Source organism: Schistocerca piceifrons, chromosome 3, assembly GCF_021461385.2.
Source record: "Schistocerca piceifrons isolate TAMUIC-IGC-003096 chromosome 3, iqSchPice1.1, whole genome shotgun sequence".
Taxonomy (NCBI): domain Eukaryota; kingdom Metazoa; phylum Arthropoda; class Insecta; order Orthoptera; family Acrididae; genus Schistocerca; species Schistocerca piceifrons.
This window is the reverse complement of record NC_060140.1, coordinates 417,103,970-417,123,609: the sequence shown is the minus strand read 5'-3', so window position 1 is coordinate 417,123,609 and position 19,640 is coordinate 417,103,970. Positions and strand designations below refer to the sequence as shown.

Genomic DNA, 19,640 nt, shown 5'->3' with positions numbered 1-19,640 from the left:
TTAAATTCCTACGTATGCTCTATTATTTATAACTGAGGTGATAAACCAGTGCGGAACGGTCTTTGGCGAATTCCTCTCCTTTTGTCGTACAAAATGGGGCCATTTTTTCAAAATGAAATGTTCGGTATAAAATTGATCATTTCTAATCAGTAGGAATTCCTACGTATTCTCTATTATTTATAGCTGTAGAGACAAACCAGTGAAGGACTGTTTTTGCGGAATTCCTCTCCTTTTGTCGTACCAAATGGGGCCATTTTTTTAAAATGAAATATTCGGTCTAAAACTGAGCATTTCTAATCAGTAGGAACGATTTCCGTCTCTCAAACTGCTTCTATTAAAGGCCAAAGCTCTGAACTTAGTTGTGGTCTTTCAATTTTAATGCTTCAGCAAGACTTTGATATTCGCCATATGCTTTGTTAATCTTTAGTTTCTTTATTTCTTTTTCACTTGCTGCATTTTTTTTCAATAATGAATGGATGAGTGATGGACGGATAACTTGTATATCAGCTGTATCTGAGACAACAGATTTAAAGTAGGAATGTAGATAACAGCTTTTTTGTGACTATGGAAATTAATATATTTGTTGAATCCTAAATGAACCGATTTTGCTGCGTTTCGTGGAAGTTTTTATGCACATTGTTTGCATTACAGATGATTTCTGAACCCACGAAGCATTAGTGTAAGATGCTGTTTAACAGGAAACAGCTCAAAATGCGACTTTCCATTATAATTCATTGGCAACACAAGCGGAGAAAGAGATGAACGCCTACAAGCTGCAAAATCGGCAACACGCCTGACACACTGGCTCACTTAGATCCGTGGAACCAGGATAAGTAAGGCCTGTAAAGAATATGTCCACTTACAGGAAACCTCACACCATTTTGAGTTTTGCCGTTGGTGTACGGATGTAAGCTATACCAGCCAACCTAACATGAAACGTCAATACTTCAAGGTAGAACACATGGAACAAAAGTAAAATGAAAATACAAATTTTCTGTAACGTCACATTTATTATTCTCCCCATTAAGCACCGAGCGAGGTGGCGCAGTGGTTAGACACTGGGCTCGCATTCGGGAGGACGACGGTTCAATCCCGCGTCCGGCCATCCTGATTTAGGTTTTCCGTGATTTCCTTAAATCGCTCCAGGCAAATGCCGGGATGGTTCCTTTCAAAGGGCACGGCTGACTTCCTTCCCCGTCCTTCCCTAATCCGATGAGACCGATGACCTCGCTGTCTGGTCTCCTTCCCCGAAACAACCAACCAACCAACCCCATTAAGCGTTGTAGAAGACTATGTCTCCATCATCTGGTTGCGATTATGTCGATTAAAAAGGCATGGTCGATTGTATGTATGTGTTTTTCTCAACTTCTGGCAACTTCAGTGCTGCTTTTTCAGTCATAATTGCATCTTATAATCTTTCTATAAACTCCCCAATAGAATACTCTTTCTCTGCCTAATAATCTATCTAATAATCTATCTAAGAAGCTCGATTTACAGAAAGTTTGTGTTTTAAATAAGACTGGAAGAGCAGCCGGTGATCATTGAAAACTTTCAAATCTGTTTAAGTTACCCAAAAGTAGAACATAAAAGTCGCACATGCCTTTATGGCATAAAACCACTCGATGATGGAGGAGACATAAACCTACGAAAGGCGTAGTGGGAAGAACAATGAACGCGGTTACAGTAGATTTTATCTGATGATGGTGGAGGAGGCATAAACCTCCGAAAGGCGTAGTGGGAAGATCAATGAATGCGGTTACAGTAGATTTTATCTGATGACTTCCAAACTTCAAATGATCCCACAAGCTTACTGTCTTTCGAATGCAGTCTCTTTGCCGCCGAAGCTGTTTTTTTTTATGCTTCAAGTCTTCCGACTAGTGTGATACCATCTGCCACAAATTTCTTGTCAGTTACACAACCTCTTCATCTCAAATTATCACATAGTACTGTGAATGCCAGACTACCAATACCGTTGAAGGCAGTTGTGTACAACATAACGTATCACACCTATACAACAACCTAGCGAATCTAATAATGTGTAAAACTGTCTTTACACGATCCATTCCAAAGTATATATCAATACGAAGGACTTGGCCTCCACTTCTATTGGTACGGTTCGCAGGCTTCCACAGCTATTGTCTACTCTAGCAAGTGATTGTTAGGCAACAGAACATTAAACGTCCCAGCAACTACCGCCTGGCTACCAGCGACTCCAGCCTAGTCGACTGTGTGTTTTCACCAGTCAACAGCGCCACTTAACCCGGATTTCACAGAATAAACAGTGGTCACGAGAGAACTGCCGCCCGTCCTTCACGCTTAGATGCAAGAAAGCATTATCCATGGGCAAAAGCTGCCGATTTGCTTTGCCTACCAATTACCTACAAGAGTTTTCTTCAGTTCACCTACCAGAACAGCACAGACAATAGCCTGCTGTATAATCATCCCCAACCATAGCACCTCATTTCCAATTGTCCAGTGACAGCCCAGATATGTGACAATAGCCGTCAAATAACCGAAATAGTATATAAAGGAAGTCATTCAACAGTGTCCAGCATCAAGAAAACCACTGAGAAGTCGGACGAAACGTCGGCAGTTCACCTGGTTTAGTGCTTTATAATGAATGGTATAACACACGAAATTATTTTATTCAGTATTAGTACTCAGAATTATCTCCCACCCTTATCAAAAGAGTTTTGCTTCAGTCCAGCTGCCTTATTCTATTTTGTTTTTGTTGTTGTGGGCTTCAGTCCAGAGACTGGTTTGATGCAGCTCCCCATGCTACCCTATCCTGTGCAAGCTTCTTCATGTCTAAGTACCTACTGGAGCCTACGTCCTTCTTAGTTTGTTTAGTATATTCATCTCTTGTTCTCCCTCTACGATTTTTACCCTCCACGCTGCCCTCCTTGATGCCTCAGAACATGTCCTACCAACCGATCCTTTCTTCTAGTCAAGTTGTGCCACAAATTACTCTACTCTCAAATTCTATACAGTACCTCCTCATTAGTTACATGATCTCCCTATCTAATCTTCAGCATTCCTCATTAGCACCACACTTCGAAAGAATCTATTCTCTTCTTGTATAAACTATTTATAGCCCTTGTTTCACTTCCATACATGGGTACACTACATACAAATACTTTCAGAACAGACTTCCTGACACAAAAATCTATACTCGATGTTAACAAATTTCTCTTCTTCAGAAACGCTTTCATTGTCATTGCCAGTCTACGTTTTATATCCTCTCTACTTTGACCATCATCAGCTGTTTTGCTCACAAACAGCAGAACTCATGTACCACTTTAAGTGTCTCATTTCCTACTCTAATTCCCTCAACATCACCTGATTTAAATCGACTACATTCCATTATCCTCATTTTGCTTTTCTTGATGTTCATCTTGCATACTCCTTTCAAGACAGCGTCCATTCCGTTAAATTGCTCTTACTGGTCCTTTGCTGTCTCTGACAGAATTACAATGTCATCGGCAAACTTCAAAGTTTAATAAATTTCTTCTCCATGTACTGTAATTCCTACTCCAAATTTTTGTTTTGTTTCTTTTATTGCTTGCTCAATATACGGATTGAATAACATCGCGGATAGGCTACAACCCTGTTTCACTCCCTACCAAACCTATGTCTCTCTCATGTCACTCAACTCTTATAACTGTGATCTGGTTTCTGTACAAACTGTAAATAACCTTTCGTTCCCTGTAACCTGCCGCCTTCAGAATTTGAAAGAGAACATTCCAGACAACATTGTCAAAAGCTTTCTCTAAATCTACAAATACGGCGAACGTAGGATTGACTTTCCTTAATCTATCTTCTAAAATAAGTCGTAGGCTCAGTATTGACTCACGTGTTCCAACATTTCTACGGAATCCAAACTGATCTTCCCCAAGATCAGCTTCTACCAATTTTTCCATTCGTCTGTAAAGAATCCGTGTTAGTATTTTGCAGCCGTGATTTATTAAACTAATATTTCGGTAATTTTCACATCTTTCAACACCTACTTTCTTTGGGATTGGAATTATTATATTGTTCTTGAAGTCTGAGGGTATTTCGCCTGTCTCACCCATCTTGCTCAACAGATAGTAGAGTATTGTCAGGGCTGGCTCTCCCAAGGCTATTAGTAGTTCCAACGGAATGTTGTCTACTCCCGGGGCCTTGTTTCGACTCAGGTCTTTCAGTGCTCTGTCAAACTCGTCACGCAGTAGCATATCTCCCATTTCATCTTCATCTACGTTCTCTTCAACTTCGATAATATTGCCCTCCAGTACATTGCCCTTGTACAGACCCTCTATATACTTCTTCCACCTTTCTGCTTTCCCTTCTTTGCTTAGAAACGATTTTCCATCTGAGTTCTTGATTTTGATGCAAATGGTTCTCTTTTCTCCAAAGGTCCCTTTAATTTTCCTGTTGGCAGTATCTGTCTCACCACTAGTGATATATACCTCTACATCCTTCCATTTGTTTTCTAGCCATCTTTGCGTAGCCATTTTGTACTTCCTGTCGATCTCATTTTTGTGACATTTGTATTCATTTTTTCCTGCTTTATTTACTGCATTTTTATATTTTCTCCTTTCATCAATTAAATTCAATATCTCTTATGTTTCCCAAGGATTTCTACTAGCCCCCGTCTTTTTACCTACCTCTGTTACCTTCACTATTTCATCTCTCAATGCTACCCATTCTTCTTCTGCTGTATTTCTTTCTCTGGTTCTTGTCAATCGTTCCCTAATGCTCTTTCTGAAACTCTCTACAACATCTGGTTCTCTCAGTTCACCCAGGTCCCATCTCCTAAAATTCCTAACTTTTTGTAGTTTCTTTAGTTTTAGTCTACAGTTCATAACCAATAGGTCAGAGTCCACATCTGCCCCTGGAAGTGTCTTACAATTTAAAACCTGGTTCCTAAATCTCTGTCTTACTATTATATAATCTATCTGAAACTTTCCAGTGTCTCCAGTCCTCTTCCACGTGTACAACCTTCTTTCATGATTCATATACCAAGTGTTAGCTACGATTAAGTTATGCTCTGTGCAAAATTTTCATTCCTTACCTCCATTCCATAACCACCCAATACTTTTCCTTCTGTTCCTCTTCCTATTATCGAATTCCAGTCCCCCATGACTATTAAATTTTCGTCTCCTCTCACTATCTGAATGATTTCTTTTATCTCATCGTACATTTCTTCAATCTCTTCGTCATCTGCCATATAAACTTGTACTACTGTGGTAGGCGTAGGCTTCGTATCTATCTTGGCTACAATAATACATTCAGTATGCTGTTCGCTGTAGCTTACTCGTACTCTTATTTTTTTATTAATTATTAAACCTATTCCTGCATTACCCATATTTTGATTTTGGATTTGTAACACTGTATTCCCCTGACACGAGGTCTTGTTCCTCCTGTCACCGAAATTCACTAATTCCCATTATATCTAATTTTAACCTATCCATTTCCCTTTTTAAATTTTTTTAACCTACCTGCCCGATTAAGGGATCTGACATTCCACACGCAGAACTGTAGAACGCCAGTTCTGTTTCTCCTGATAATGATGTCGTCTTGAGTAGTCCCTGCCCGGACATCCAAATGGGGGACTATTTTACCTGAAGAATATTTTACCCAAGAGGACGCCATCATCATTTAACCATACAGTAAAGCTGCATGCCATCGGGAAAAATTACGAATGTAGTTTCTCCTTGCTTTGAGCCGTTCGAAGTACCAGCACAGGAAGGCAGTTTTGGTTATGTTACAAGACCAGATCAGTCAATCATCCAGACTGTTGCCCCTGCAACTACTGAAAAGGCTGCTGCTCCTCTTTTAACCACACGTTTGTCTGGCCTCTCAACAGATACCCCTCCGTTGTGGTTTCACCTACGATACGGCTATCCCCATCAACGGCAAGGTCCATGGTTCGGGGGGGGGGGGGGGGGGGTCGTCTGTTTTAGGTCGCCTTTTTAGGTTTTCTAAAAATTCTTTTCATCGCCGATTCCACGGAAGACATCTACATATCTTTCTTGTCTAGCGTCCTTCTGTAACAATATAACCCAAACGTTCCGATTCTCTTCCTTTTGTGTTTTCCCAAGCCCATGATTCTCTTCCACTCAATATTGGACTCCAGACGTACGTTATCAGAGAATACAGCATCTAATTAAGGCCGATATTTGACACTTGTAGACTTCTTTAACGAGTAATGCCGTCTTTGCTTGCTATAAGGTGACCGTATCCTCACAAGTTTCTAATAAAGAGATGACTGAAATTCTTTCTATTTAAATGAATAGTCTGCTCCTGATCACAGTGCCCCCTTAATGTAGTTGACTGTAAAAGTACCATAAAGAAAAGAATTGTTCAGAAGAGTATTGCGCTTCTATGATGATCAGGTAAAAGGCGTATGTTTTGTTGCTTGCTGTAAACTTGATCACAGCGTGGAACGCCGGTAGAGACTCCTGGCTGAAGGGATGCGACTTCATTGCGCGTCGGACGGCAGCAAAGAGAGCAGAGTTGGGTATGGATTTCATGGGAGTGCGTGCAAAGGATTGATAAGCAGGGGACAAGCATTGAAAGTAGAAATAATGAAACACGTACAGAAGTTATTTCAGTGTTTCTCGACGTGTCGAATATGATCGATCAAGGCTCACAGTTGATACTAGTTTTTTTTACGGTAGCAGCTGGTGCCAAGAAGCAAAGTGAACAATAATGCACTCAACCACAATTCACTGCAATGATGCAGGTAAAATAGAGAACATTATTCGCATGTTCCAAAAACCATCACTTCAATTGTAGAAGGCAGATCAAGACACACTTTAACATAAAAAGTAAGGGATTCTGTGTTCAAGAATAGTCATTGTATGTCGCAGATTCTTTCACTTTCACCTTTTGCAGTCAGATTTCATCATAAAAAAATAAAAGTTACACAAATGAAAAGTAAAAATTGCACTTTAGGGTCATACACATTAACAGATAGTTCTTATAGTACAGAACAAACATTCAAAAAGTTATGTAACTGTTTAATTGTAGACGAATTGCGTTAATAGCTTCACATTTCAGAATCGCAGTTATGGTATTCTCTGATAGTTTGATTTTCATACCCGTATCACTTCCTCCATCAAGAATTATTTTGCTTCCAAGATTCCAGGATTCCTCCACTTTGTATATTATGTGGCCCCCAGTTTTGATAAACGTGTTACTAATTTCAATACTTTCTTCGTTCTTCGGTTTACTTTCAACCAACATTTGTACTCAGTAAACTTATCACTCCTTTTAATAGCTTCTATTGTTTTTCTTCAATTGCACAGACAATTGCAATGTCATCACTGAATCTTATCATTCACTTCCGTTACATTTTATTATTTATCAAACTTGCTTTTATTTTCGTCATTGTCTCTTATTATACTGTTTTAACAATAGAGAATAAAGGCTAAATAACTGCCATTCATCTTTTTAACCAACCACTTTTCTCTAGGTCACCATTCTTGTTGTTTCCTCTTAGTTCTCGTACACATATTTTACCTGTCTTCGTCTATAATCTACACCAATTTTTATGATGATTTCATACATCTTGCACCACTTTCCACTATTAAATCTTTTTTCTAAATCAGCAAACCCTATGAAGATGTCTTAGTTTTTTTATGACTAGTCTCCATTATCAAATGCAACGTCAGAATTACCTTTCTGGTGCCTTTACTTTCCTACAATCGAACTCGTTGTCATCTTACAGATCAACTTTCTCTGTCAGCAACTTGAATGTATGGGTTATTATCCAAATTGTGCGATTTATCCGCAAACGACCGAGAGAGGGTGGGTAAGTCCGATGGTACATCTCCAGTCTCATCTATTCTGTAGACTATTTGAATAATAGTTTCGTTGTCAGTTACCTCAGTCGTTTAAAAATTCCAATTAAATTGTTAACTACTGCTATGTGTTGTTTGATTTCAACGCTATCAAAGCTTTGTCATCACGTTAAGTCTGCAGACTCTCTACCCCTGCTGGCCGGGGTGGCCGAGCGGTTCTAGGCGCTACAGTCTGGAACCGCGCGACCGCTACGGTCGCAGGTTCGAATCCTGCCTCGGGCATGGATGTGTGTGATGTCCTTAGGTTAGTTAGGTTTAAGTAGTTCTAAGTTCTAGGGGACTGATGACCTCAGAACTTAAGTCCCATAGTGCCCAGAGCCATTGTTTTCTCTATCCCTACCCAACCCACCCAACCCCCACCCAAACCCCCTTCCATTACATTCGTAGAGACTCACAGTACCGTCTTTTCGTATATCTGCTCTCTCATCCGCAATTACGCCTGTTTCCCTACGATTTCAATATTGTGTGTCCAACGCACACAACACGCAGTCCGAGTCAATGTTTTCGAGATACTTTGATGCAGAACAGTAGATTAAACGCATGATGGAATTGATCGAATTAATTTGCAGAACTACCTCCTAAATTCATTGTGTTTGTATAAGTCCAATTATTCAGCAGCAACTGAGATTCACGTGTACAAGAAATGTAACTGACATGATACTCGTAGATTCCTTTCCATGCGCGAAATCATAGTAAATCATTTATTTTTTCAGTCCTTCTTTAGTATCAGAATGCTACTTTTCTCAGTATTTCCTGATGGAAATATGCCTTGGATATTGGAGCGAAAACTTAACTGCCGTAGCTTCTGGCTTCATCACATTCAGAAAACATCCAAATCCCCTCGAGTATTAAACATACTAAACATCAATAGATGTCTACATTGGATCTATTACGTGTTTCATGTGACGCACTCTGTCAATCGGAAGCGTCGGCTTGTTTCCCCATTCCAAAATGAAATGCTTTTTTTAATGTGGAATTTTTCGTGCCCGTCCGATAGGCGGTACCAAATTAGTCTAGTATGACATTCGTTTTCAATATCTATTAATAGGGACAGTAAAACACGAAGAATAAGCAATACCCCAGCAGCGACTGAGTAGCACTGCTTCACAGTGATAGCAGGCAGTGCTGGCGAGGGTGGCATGCGGATGGTTGCTGGAGCACTGTATACGCTTCGTGTTTTATTGTTACACGACGATGAAAAGAATATAAATCATCAATGGATTATTGTAGCTCAATGTATTGTTATATAGTTATAGAAACCGACAGGGGTGACGTATGAGGCTTCCAGTAGACAATTCACCTCCGCTCATTGGCTCTGTGGATGACCGAGAGAGGTACCTTATGGTCTGAAGATGATCTGTATAGGTTGAAACCGGCCACCATTAATAAAACATGTTGTTTTATGTCAAGGCCATTTTATCATGTTTGATTTAGACCACTGTTATTTCGAATACGTTTCCAAAAATCAATAAACTGTGCAATATTACCTTCAACCTATAACGACTGAAGATTATTTTTATAATTTCTTAGTGTTCTATATTGCTTAAATTTTTGCTTCATTTTCTCTGTCACACTTTAATGAATCATAAAGGGAAAGTTATAGTAATGCACAAAAATTATGACAGTATGACGTCAACAATTACATCATTATAGAGGCTCAAGCTCAGGTCGGACATAGATGGCGTAGGAAAAGCGGCTGTGCTGGTTCCAACAACAACCTTACGCGATTTACGGAAACAACCGGCAGTATAAACCTGGATGCTGAATGGCGATTTGAATCATGCTCCTTCCAAAAGTGATTGGAGAGTGTTAACCACTGCGACACTTCGCTCAGTAAAAACGAGAGAGTACCCCTTTGGTAACTGCACTTGGAATTCTACGTCATCTGGCTTCAGTTATATTCCTGTTATCGACTCTGTGCTATACTTTTAAATTAATATCAGTTGCAGTTATTCGATAATTTTGCCATGTTATGGTTCAGTTCTGTCTGACCCACAAATGATTGAAAGATTCAATACCTACTTATTAATTTTGTGTATAGAGCAGCGAGATTTTCGCTGTAATGTCACATTTAGTGCTGGGAAACTCGAAATGGTGCACAGTCATATAATAAGGAGATACTAAGAAGAGAATACGGTGTAGTCATGGTAGTGAACAAGAATTGGACAGTCGGCCCAGTATGCGTTTATCCAGGTTTCTAGATCCACCGCACCAATCTCGTGATATCAGTATATGAGATACCATGCAGAACATTATTGTCACAATCGGCTTATCACATGTGATGTTAATTTCTTCAAAGAAATACAAACTTAATTTATAAGTGTATTTTAAATCGAAAATCTGTTTAAGAAAGTTACTCAAGGGATTTCTTTGCTTTTGTTTCAGAATCCATGATGACGATGGATGTGAAGGCGGAGACGCAGAAGAACAACTCCCCACAGGAGTGCGCCGGGTGTGGGAAGAAGATAACCGAGAGGTAAGCTTCTAAAACCACGATGAACGAGGCTGTCCCTTGATTACACAACTAGATATGATACTTGGGCCATGAAGCTCACTGTATGTCCCATGTTTCTTATTTATTGAAATACACTCTAACACAAAAAAGCGACCCACAACGAAGGAATTATCCGAATGGGACCGAAATCAATAAGTGTGATGTACACTTACGTCCAAACAATGGATTACAATTTCAGAAAAATTGTGTAATTTATCCAAAGAAAGAGCTTCACAAATTGAACAAGTCAGTAACGGGTACGTTACCTATAGCACCTAAGTAAACAGTTATTCGGGTTGGCATTGATTGGCAGAGTTGTTAGATGTCTTCCTGAGGGTCGTCGTGCCGAATTCTATCCAGTTGGCGCGTAAGATAGTCAAAATCGCAATATGGTTGGAGGGCGCTATCCACAATGCTCCAAACGTTCTCAGTTGGGGAGAGATTCGACTACCTTGCTGGCCTAGATAGAGTGTGAAACTCTCGCAGTGTGTGGGCGGGCGTTGTCTTGGTGAAATGTATGCCCAGGATAGCTTGCCATCAAGGGCTGCAAAACAGGATGCAGAATGTCGTTAACGTACCACTGTGCTGTATGGATGTCGCGCATGACAACCAAATGGGACAACCATGCAGAACTAGCACTCGTGAAAGAAAGGATATTGCGGAGACATGGCTTTGCCACAGCCTGGGGGATGTTTCCAGAATGAGGTTCGCAGGAGAGCTTCTGTAAAGTTTGGAAGTTAGGAGACGAGGTACTGGCAGAAGTAAAGCTGTGAGGACGGGGCGTGAGTCGTGCTAGGGTAGCTTAGTTGGTAGAGCACCTGCCCGAGAAAGGCAAAGGTCCCGAGTTCGAGTCTCGGTCCGGCACACAGTTTTAATCTGCCAGGAAGTTTGATATCAGCGCACACTCCGCTGCAGATTGAAAATCTCATTCAGGACTCCTTTGGTTGTCACTCGCGGCACTCTTACAGCACAGCAGTATGTTGACGGTATTCTAAGCCCCGTTTTGTTGTCATTTGTAGCAAGCCATCCTGTGCTTGCATTTCAGCAAGACAATGCCCACCCGCACACTTTGAGAGTTTCTGCTACTTGTCTTCGAGCTTGCGAATCCTACCTTGGTCAGCAAGGTAGCCGGATCTTCCCAATGGAGAACGTTTGTGTTGTGGGCGAAGCCCTCAAACCATCTCGTCATTTTGACGATGTAACGCGCCAACTGGACAGAATTTCTCCCGATATTTCCCAGGAGGATATCCAACAACTCTATTAATCAATGCCAGACCGAAAAACTGTCTTACGTAAGGGGCAGAGGTGGCCCAATGCGTTACTGACTTGCTCAGTTTGAAATTTGTTTGCCTGCAGATAGCATCACACTTACTGATTTCTGTCCCATTCTGATAATTAATTCGTGGTGCGTCTATCAGAGGCTTTTACATTAAGGATAAACGCTGTAAATTTCAGTATTATATTTTTAGAAAAGCATATGCAATCAGCTGTTCGATTTTACATGTATTTTCTGCCACTTTCGGTTGTTACGATCAATTACACAAAAGAAAAACAGTGTAATACTCAACTGTGGAGAGATCCGGTGACTTTGCTGGGTCTCTTGTGAAGGTGGTTGTAATAACCGAACCATGTAGAGAATAGAAACACAATATACAGCTGATGGCACAAATACGTTTCTCTCAAAATATCTAAACGCTGTGGATAGAAAACAACGAAAATTCTATTCGGTACTAAAAACAGCCTGCCAAAAAAACGTGGTCTGTGGTCAGTCACTTCGTACACGTACACACCGTACACACCATCGTAAAAGTGCGTAAATGATAAAAGACATTCCCTGTGGTGGATAGAACGGCCAACAGTGCGGTATTGTTGTTCGTGCTTCGTGTTGTTGACAGTCCTGGAAGAGTATATAATTGACGTGAACAACGTCAGATCTTGAGTGAAAAGGACGCAGAGATTGAGAGTTAACATCCCATTGATGTTCGGGCTCACATGCTGTTGCTCTTCGTCGAAATGTCTTGGCTCAAACTCGTCTAGGGGTAGAATCGCACGTGGCGCATTACACGCCGTAAATTAGTCACTTGTGACCCTTCGATTAAATTATCTGGGTGATGGCAAGTTTGCGAAATACAAAGTTAATATAACATATAATAACAGTAATAATAATATCGGGAACTAAATTAACGACCCATAAATGACGTAGGCCACGCAGTTGCGATTTGGTTAGAATAATGTTTGTTCTGAAAGCAAACTAATGGACTGTGCGGCTGGTCCCGGCGGAGGTTCGATTCCTCCCTCGGGCATGGGTGTGTGTGTTTGTCCTTAGGATTGTTTAGGTTAAGTAGTGTGTAAGCTTAGGGACTGATGACCTAAGTAGTTAAGTACCATAAGATTTCACACACATTTGAACTTTTGAAAGCAAACTAATAGCGAAAGTGGTCGTATTTAGAATTACTATTTCACTCGAACGCATATCCATTTGACACAGTTCGATCATTCACAATCTCATCGCGAATTACAAGTCCAGTACCGCACCTCGTTAATTACGCGAAGAGTTAGAGTTCACACCAGGCGCGCAGCCGCTCGCCGCTCAGAGACTAAGTCCCACGATACGACACAACGCGAATTTTTCTAATTCGTTTAACTTCCTCTCTGCATAAAGACCGACCGTCCGCTTTCGCGTCTCAGTCCGAACTGCCTCTCTTTGCCCGTTCCCGGCCACATTTTCGGACGTGCCGAACATCCTCCCTCAACTGGCTAGGGCAGGTCCCTTTCCTGAAGCCGTCCATCTGATTGGCTACAGCTTATTCCACATTATTTTATATTTTAACACATTTAAATAATCAAAGCTTGACCACATTCAAGTTCTAAACAAAGTAACAATAATATCCATTACATAATAAATGTTAAATTCTTTTACATAAAACCAATACAATCTCCTTCTTTACTTTTAATGTCACGGCTAGTAACCTTGCACCAATGTGCTTTCTGATAAATAAATAAAAAAGAAAAGTAACTATTATGTACTAAGCTTTACAACAAATATTCTATTACCTAATGATTCTATGAAGTGTAATGCTGCCATTGATCGATGTGAGCCGGCCGGAGTGGCCGTGCGGTTCTAGGCGTTACAGTCTGGAACCGCAAGACCACTACGGTCGCAGGTTCGAATCCTGACTCGGCCATGGATGTGTGTGATGTCCTTAGGTTAGTTAGGTTTAAGTAGTTCTAAGTTCTAGGGGACTGATGACCTCAGAAGTTGAGTCCCATAGTGCTCAGAGCCATTTGAACCATTTTTTGATCGATGTGTTTTGTGTGGAGGAAATTATGATCTGATGCTTAACGGAAAATACTGATAATTTAAATTTACTATATGTTTTAAACAAAGTTACAGAGTTGATATTTACAACATTTGTCAGATGCGCTTCTATATGAAATGTCAGTCTTTAAGATCGACCAAAGCGTTCAGATTTTAGCATTCAGGTCTTTGTTACAAAACTTGTTAATTTCACTTCAACAGTAAATCCTAAACTATTATAGATACGATCAGTATTCCAGTTTTATTGGGATCACCATGAAAATTTATGAACGATGGTAGATTAAAATGACTGTGGCTTCGCTGCCTGAACTACTACAGAATTAAATAGTTTTCATAAATGTTTCTCTTTATGGCCAGTCTTAGGTCCGCCATCTTTAACACTGCTTCGTCTCCCTGGCGAGAAAAGGCGTCTACGGGGTTTCCCTATGACGTAGGTTCTCGTCTGTCTCACTCTCACACCGCAGCACAACAGACCCCTGTGAACTTCCCCATCTCGTGGCGAATCTGCGCTCTTTGTGGCACATTGTCCTGGACAACGTGGTTAGTTTCACAGTTCCTGTGGGCTGACTCTTTCGGCCATGTACTTAAATGAGAGCGAAATGCTCGTTAACTCACAAGATCCCACATACTCATGTAAGGGAGTTTTCTCAGCACCTGACAGAGCTTGGAAGAAGTCTCATTGTGGGTCGCCATTTGGCCGCCTAGTCAGATCGTGCAATACACTGATTTGTGAGGAATTCTGATGTGACAGTAGCCCCATGTTGAACTGCATAGGAACGTGCGGACAGGCATGTTAGCCATCGAGGATCTGGTCGACCATGTCTGTCCACCTCAAACGATGATCGTAGTTTTGTGTACCAAGTATACTGTAACCCTTTCACATCTGTATCTGCCATGCTAGAAAAAGTTAGAGACTCCATGCAACATTCTGTGTCATTCCGCACCGTTGTTCAAAGACTTGCAGCAGCGACTGGGAAATTACCATCCCATACGTAGGCTGCAGTTAAAACCACGTCAAGTTTGGGGAAGTGCCAAGACGATAAAGCTTGGACCGCCAATGAATGGCGTCGCGTTCAGCGATCAGAGTTCTGCATTAGTCTAGATGACCATCGCTGTTGAGTATAGTTGCGACTTGGAAAGAGATCCTTCAATTCCAATGTTTTGGAGAGACTTGCCGACTTCAGTTCATGGCTGGTAGTGATTGAGGGAACTCCTGACGGCACAACAGTGAGTCACGGACGTCTATGTCCTTAAGTGTTACTTCTCCAGCCACAGCATCATGGTGCCGTTTTTTCAATAGGACATTGCCCAAACACATATGGCACACGTTTTCATGAATTGTCTGCGATATGAGACACTGCCGTGGCCAGTAAGATCGCCAGATCTGTTGCCCATAAGTGGAAACAGCTCAGATATGAACTCTGTTCCAGTTCCCATAACCAGGATATCTACAACCGGTTACAACATCTGTACGCCTGCCTTCCCCTGGAGAAAATACTCTGTTTTATGATACCCTTCCCAAGCGAATGAATGCATACGTAAAGGTCGGTGGCAGTGAAACGTCGTATTGATATGCGAACTCATACAGCCAACTATTTTCTCAATTTGACTCGATTTTGCTATCACTGGAATAACCTCACAACCTCACATACGCTCTTATCCTGCGAAGTTCCATTTCGCTTCCTCCTCCATTCTGGGTGCCTCTTATTTTTTTTATTTATTTTTTTTTATTTTATTTTATTTATTTTTTTTTTGTCAGGCAGTGAATGTAGATTTACATATGTATAAGCAAACATTGTTTATACAATTCGGTCATTGAGTCACACATTCTTAGTGCGTGAAGATAAGTTTGCCTCAGCCTTAGCGTCCTGCTATGTGGTATACCTGAGAGCACTTGCGTTGTTGCAGGTACCTGCTGAAGGCGCTGGACCTGTTCTGGCACGAGGACTGCCTCAAGTGCGGCTGCTGCGACTGCCGCCTGGGGGAGGTGGGCTCCACGCTCTACACCAAGGCCGACCTCATCCTGTGCCGCCGCGACTACCTCAGGTCTGCCACTTGCTTTGTTTCAAATCGTGTTTACGAATTCGCTCTAATTTGCATAAATTTCAGACTTAGCTCTGTAAGTAGGGCAATACAAGTGTGTACTGTGTCTGTCAGATTTGGTTTGACCTTTCTTATCGTTGATTTGGGTCATAAGTGTGATATGCAGTTATCTAACTATTAGTCTATCCTGTGCAAGCCTCTTCACCTTCGCGTAACAACTACAACCTATATCTTTATGCCTGTTATCACTCTGAATCAGTCTAATTGCAGCTGAATTATATGAACTTTTTTGTACCATATGCGTTTCCCATTTTTTTACTTGATAAGCACCATCCGTGGCCTGACTATGTCAATATTTGTGTAAATACATTTTCTCTTACGTACTGGACATTGTAAGTTGAGGACAGACGATCTCGTAGGTAGGGCAACCAAGCTACGAGAAATCATCTAGGCTATTAATAAACCGCTTCAGCTGTAGTGACCTAAAAGTAAAGGACTAAATACAGCTGAAACGGTTTTCAATAGCCATGATTGTACACTGAGATTGTAAAAAGCTCTGGAGTTTTCTCATGTTCTGTGACCAAACAGTACCTCTAAATTCCTATTTACAAATTTCGTAGTTGTAGGAAAACAGCCGTATCCAGAAAACCATTGCAGAAAAACAGGTGAGAAACGAGCACATGCATATTAACAGAAAAATCCCTCCTTATGGTAACAAAATAAATGACAAGATAAAAAATGAAATGAAAAAATATTCGTTTAGGCATTTCAGTATACTAAGAAAATACAAATTCACACACACACATACACACACACACACATACACACTAGTGCGCGTGCGCACGGCACAGATATCACAAGCACAAAGTCGAATAGTTAGCAATAACATTCAACAGCTAGCAGTAACAACCAAAAATTACATGAGGTAAATGCTAGTGCTGTGCAAATGAAATTTCTATTGGATAACCAAAAGAACAGCTCGAAAATCGGTTCAAGATCACATGTACAGCAGCATCTACAAAACTGCTAAGCAGAAATTTAAAATATTGTTACTTAATAGAAATCAGAAAGTCAAAAAGCTGTTTACAACCTTAACGTAGAATTTCCAGTATGTAAAGAAATATAGTATTTACACAAATATGTAAATATTTCAGGCCATTGATGATGCCTTCCAGATACTACAGGCGAAAAGTGTATTGCAGGAAAAATTCTTCACACTCAGTTGTAATTAGATGTTTCTAGACTGATAGTTGTCAATATTATATTACTGTCAGTTCAGAAAAGTAGAGCGTATAAGATTTTGAAGTGTGACGCTAAAGATTATACAGGTGTACCACATAACGAATAAAGTGGTATTTAATCAAACTGGGTAGAACAGAAATTTATGACAAACTTGAATGAATGAAACAATCGCTTGACATGAAACATTGTCACGCATCAAGCGATTTATTGTATAGCATCTAGGACATTATGATGCAAGAATCAAATAACAGCAACAGTTGCACTTGTATTTTCGACAAACACGGCTGCTGTCGGCTATCAAAGCCATTTTCAGTTGGTTGTTCCCTTAATGTCCGACTCCATAACTGAGACACCAAAGCAGCAGAGTGCCATGCGAGGCACTCGGGTTCGATTCCCGGCGGGGATGGAGATTTTCTCCCCTCGGGGTCTGGGTGTCGTGTTGTCTTCATCGTTTTATCCTCATCGAAACGCCAGTCCCCGAAGTGACGTCAACTAAGAAAACTTGTACTAAGCGATCAGTCTACCTGACGAGAGACCCTATCCAGATGCACACTTCATTTCGTTTCCTTGGTAGTCGAAAATATAAGTGCAATTGATGCTGTTATTTGATTCGAAGTATCAAGGAATATTCAATTTGGAAATGCAGGGAAGTGCAGGGAGTAACTCTGAATAGAGGGAATAGAGCTAGACTGCAGTAAGTAGGTTCAAAGGAAGAGGCTTGCACAGGGAAGATTAGCGTGAAAAGCTGTGTCAAATCAGTCTTTCGATTGAACACCAGTACAACAAGTCTACGTGTGTACAAGCTTCCAGACTTTTCCCTCGCCTTTCTTCCAAAGATTTCGATTTACGTTGGTTGTGCATCTCTGTTAGATATTAATATGGGCTTTACACACCTATTATGAACGCTTCAGCATTTTTATGGCATCTTCCGCCAAATCGGTATAATAAAGATTCAGATATTGGAGCAGTGCTCTATAACAGTTTCTATTGGAGTTTTGTATGCTGTTCGTTTAAGACATGCACTCCATTTTCCAGGGTCATTCCAACATATCTTTGTTTTCCGTTCGGCACCGCCACTGCTGATGCCACGTGTAGAAGTTCTGTCAGCTGCCAAGAACGGTCATAAATTCTGCACGGCTCGCAAGTGGTGTTCCAAGACATGAAGAGCCCGGAGTGGGTCTGAGAGTAGAGCACTGCCGGCGCTGGACAGCCGCCTCGTGCGGCCGTGTTATTACAAGGGCCGCCTTATCTGTGTGATTGCAGACGGATTATACCTCCCGAGGCGGGCCAACTTGCGCGAGCAGCCATTAATAGTGAGGGATGGCGGCGCTACCCTCTGTTTGCCGCGGGCCGCCGCCGTTTTTCTTCCAAACACGAGCTCCCGTCGTTGCCACAGAGCGGACCGGTCCTCTAACGCGCCATCTATCCTCCCACCCGCACCCTACAGCCCGCTACAGAAGTAGGAGCGAGCGTATTGTCTTCGTCACACTTGCTTCACTGTTGGTCGTAATTCTTTTGAGAGTAAAAGAACTTGCACCAATTACTGTAGCAGATGAATGAACAGGTCTTTCAAAAATCACAACGATTCACATTCTTTCGTTAACTTGCTTAAATTTTTTTAAACTGCAAAATGTTTCGAAGTATAACCTCACAAGCAATCAAAGATTGGAAAACCAAAATTTTAACATAGATACCCATAGATCTTAAAGTAATTGCATTCTTATTGAGCGTATTTTAATACCGTCTTTACATAAAGAAAAATTACATGTTTTTTGACGAAATAAATCTCGGGTGAACAGCCTGGTATGAGTGTGCATAGGACACAATGTTTGGGCAATCGACCACGTTGCCATCATCAGGTGCGTTGATGTACTGACCGGCGGTGAGCCGGCGCCAGGAGCGGGAGGGGGATTGTTCTATATACAGGGTGAGTCACCTAACATTACCACTGGATATATTTCGTAAACCACATCAAATACTGACGAATCGATTCCACAGACCGAACGTGAGGAGAGAGGCTAGTGTAATTGGTTAATACAAACCATAAAAAAATGCACGGAAGTATGTTTTTTAACACAAACCTACGTTTTTTTAAAATGGAACCCCGTTAGTTTTGTTAGCACATCTGAACATATAAACAAATACGTAATCAGTGCCGTTTGTTGCATTGTAAAATGTTTATTACATCCGGAGATATTGTAACCTAAAGTTGACGCTTGAGTACCACTCCTCCGCTGTTCGATCGTGTGTATCTGAGAGCACCGAATTACGTAGGGATCCAAAGGGAACGGTGATGGACCTTAGGTACAGAAGAGACTGGAACAGCACATTACGTCCACATGCTAACACCTTTTTATTGGTCTTTTTCACTGACGCACATGTACATTACCATGAGGGGTGAGGTACACGTACACACGTGGTTTCCGTTTTCAATTACGGAGTGGAATAGAGTGTGTGCATTTTTTTATGGTTTGTATTAACCAGTTACACTAGCCCCTCTCCTCACGTTCGGTCTGTGGCATCGATTCGTCAGTATTTGATGTGGTTTACGAGATATATCCAGTGGTAACGTTAGGTGACTCACCCTGTACACCTGGCGCCGGCCCACCGCCGGTCAGTACATCAGCGCACCTGATGATGGCAACGTGGTAGATTGCCGAAATATTGTGTCCTATGCACACTCATACCAACCTGT

At 41.2% G+C, this 19,640-nt stretch overlaps 1 protein-coding gene across 1 annotated transcript in view; it reads left to right on the top strand.

The window, feature by feature from the left end:
* Positions 1 to 19,640, top strand: part of LOC124788704 (LIM domain only protein 3-like) — a 339,539-nt gene that overhangs the window by 19,333 nt on the left and 300,566 nt on the right. The window contains exons 2-3 of the mRNA XM_047255984.1: positions 10,233 to 10,323; positions 15,569 to 15,706. Of these exons, the coding sequence (XP_047111940.1) occupies positions 10,238 to 10,323; positions 15,569 to 15,706 (224 nt within the window). The 5' untranslated portion in view covers positions 10,233 to 10,237. The remainder of the gene's footprint in view (positions 1 to 10,232; positions 10,324 to 15,568; positions 15,707 to 19,640) is intronic.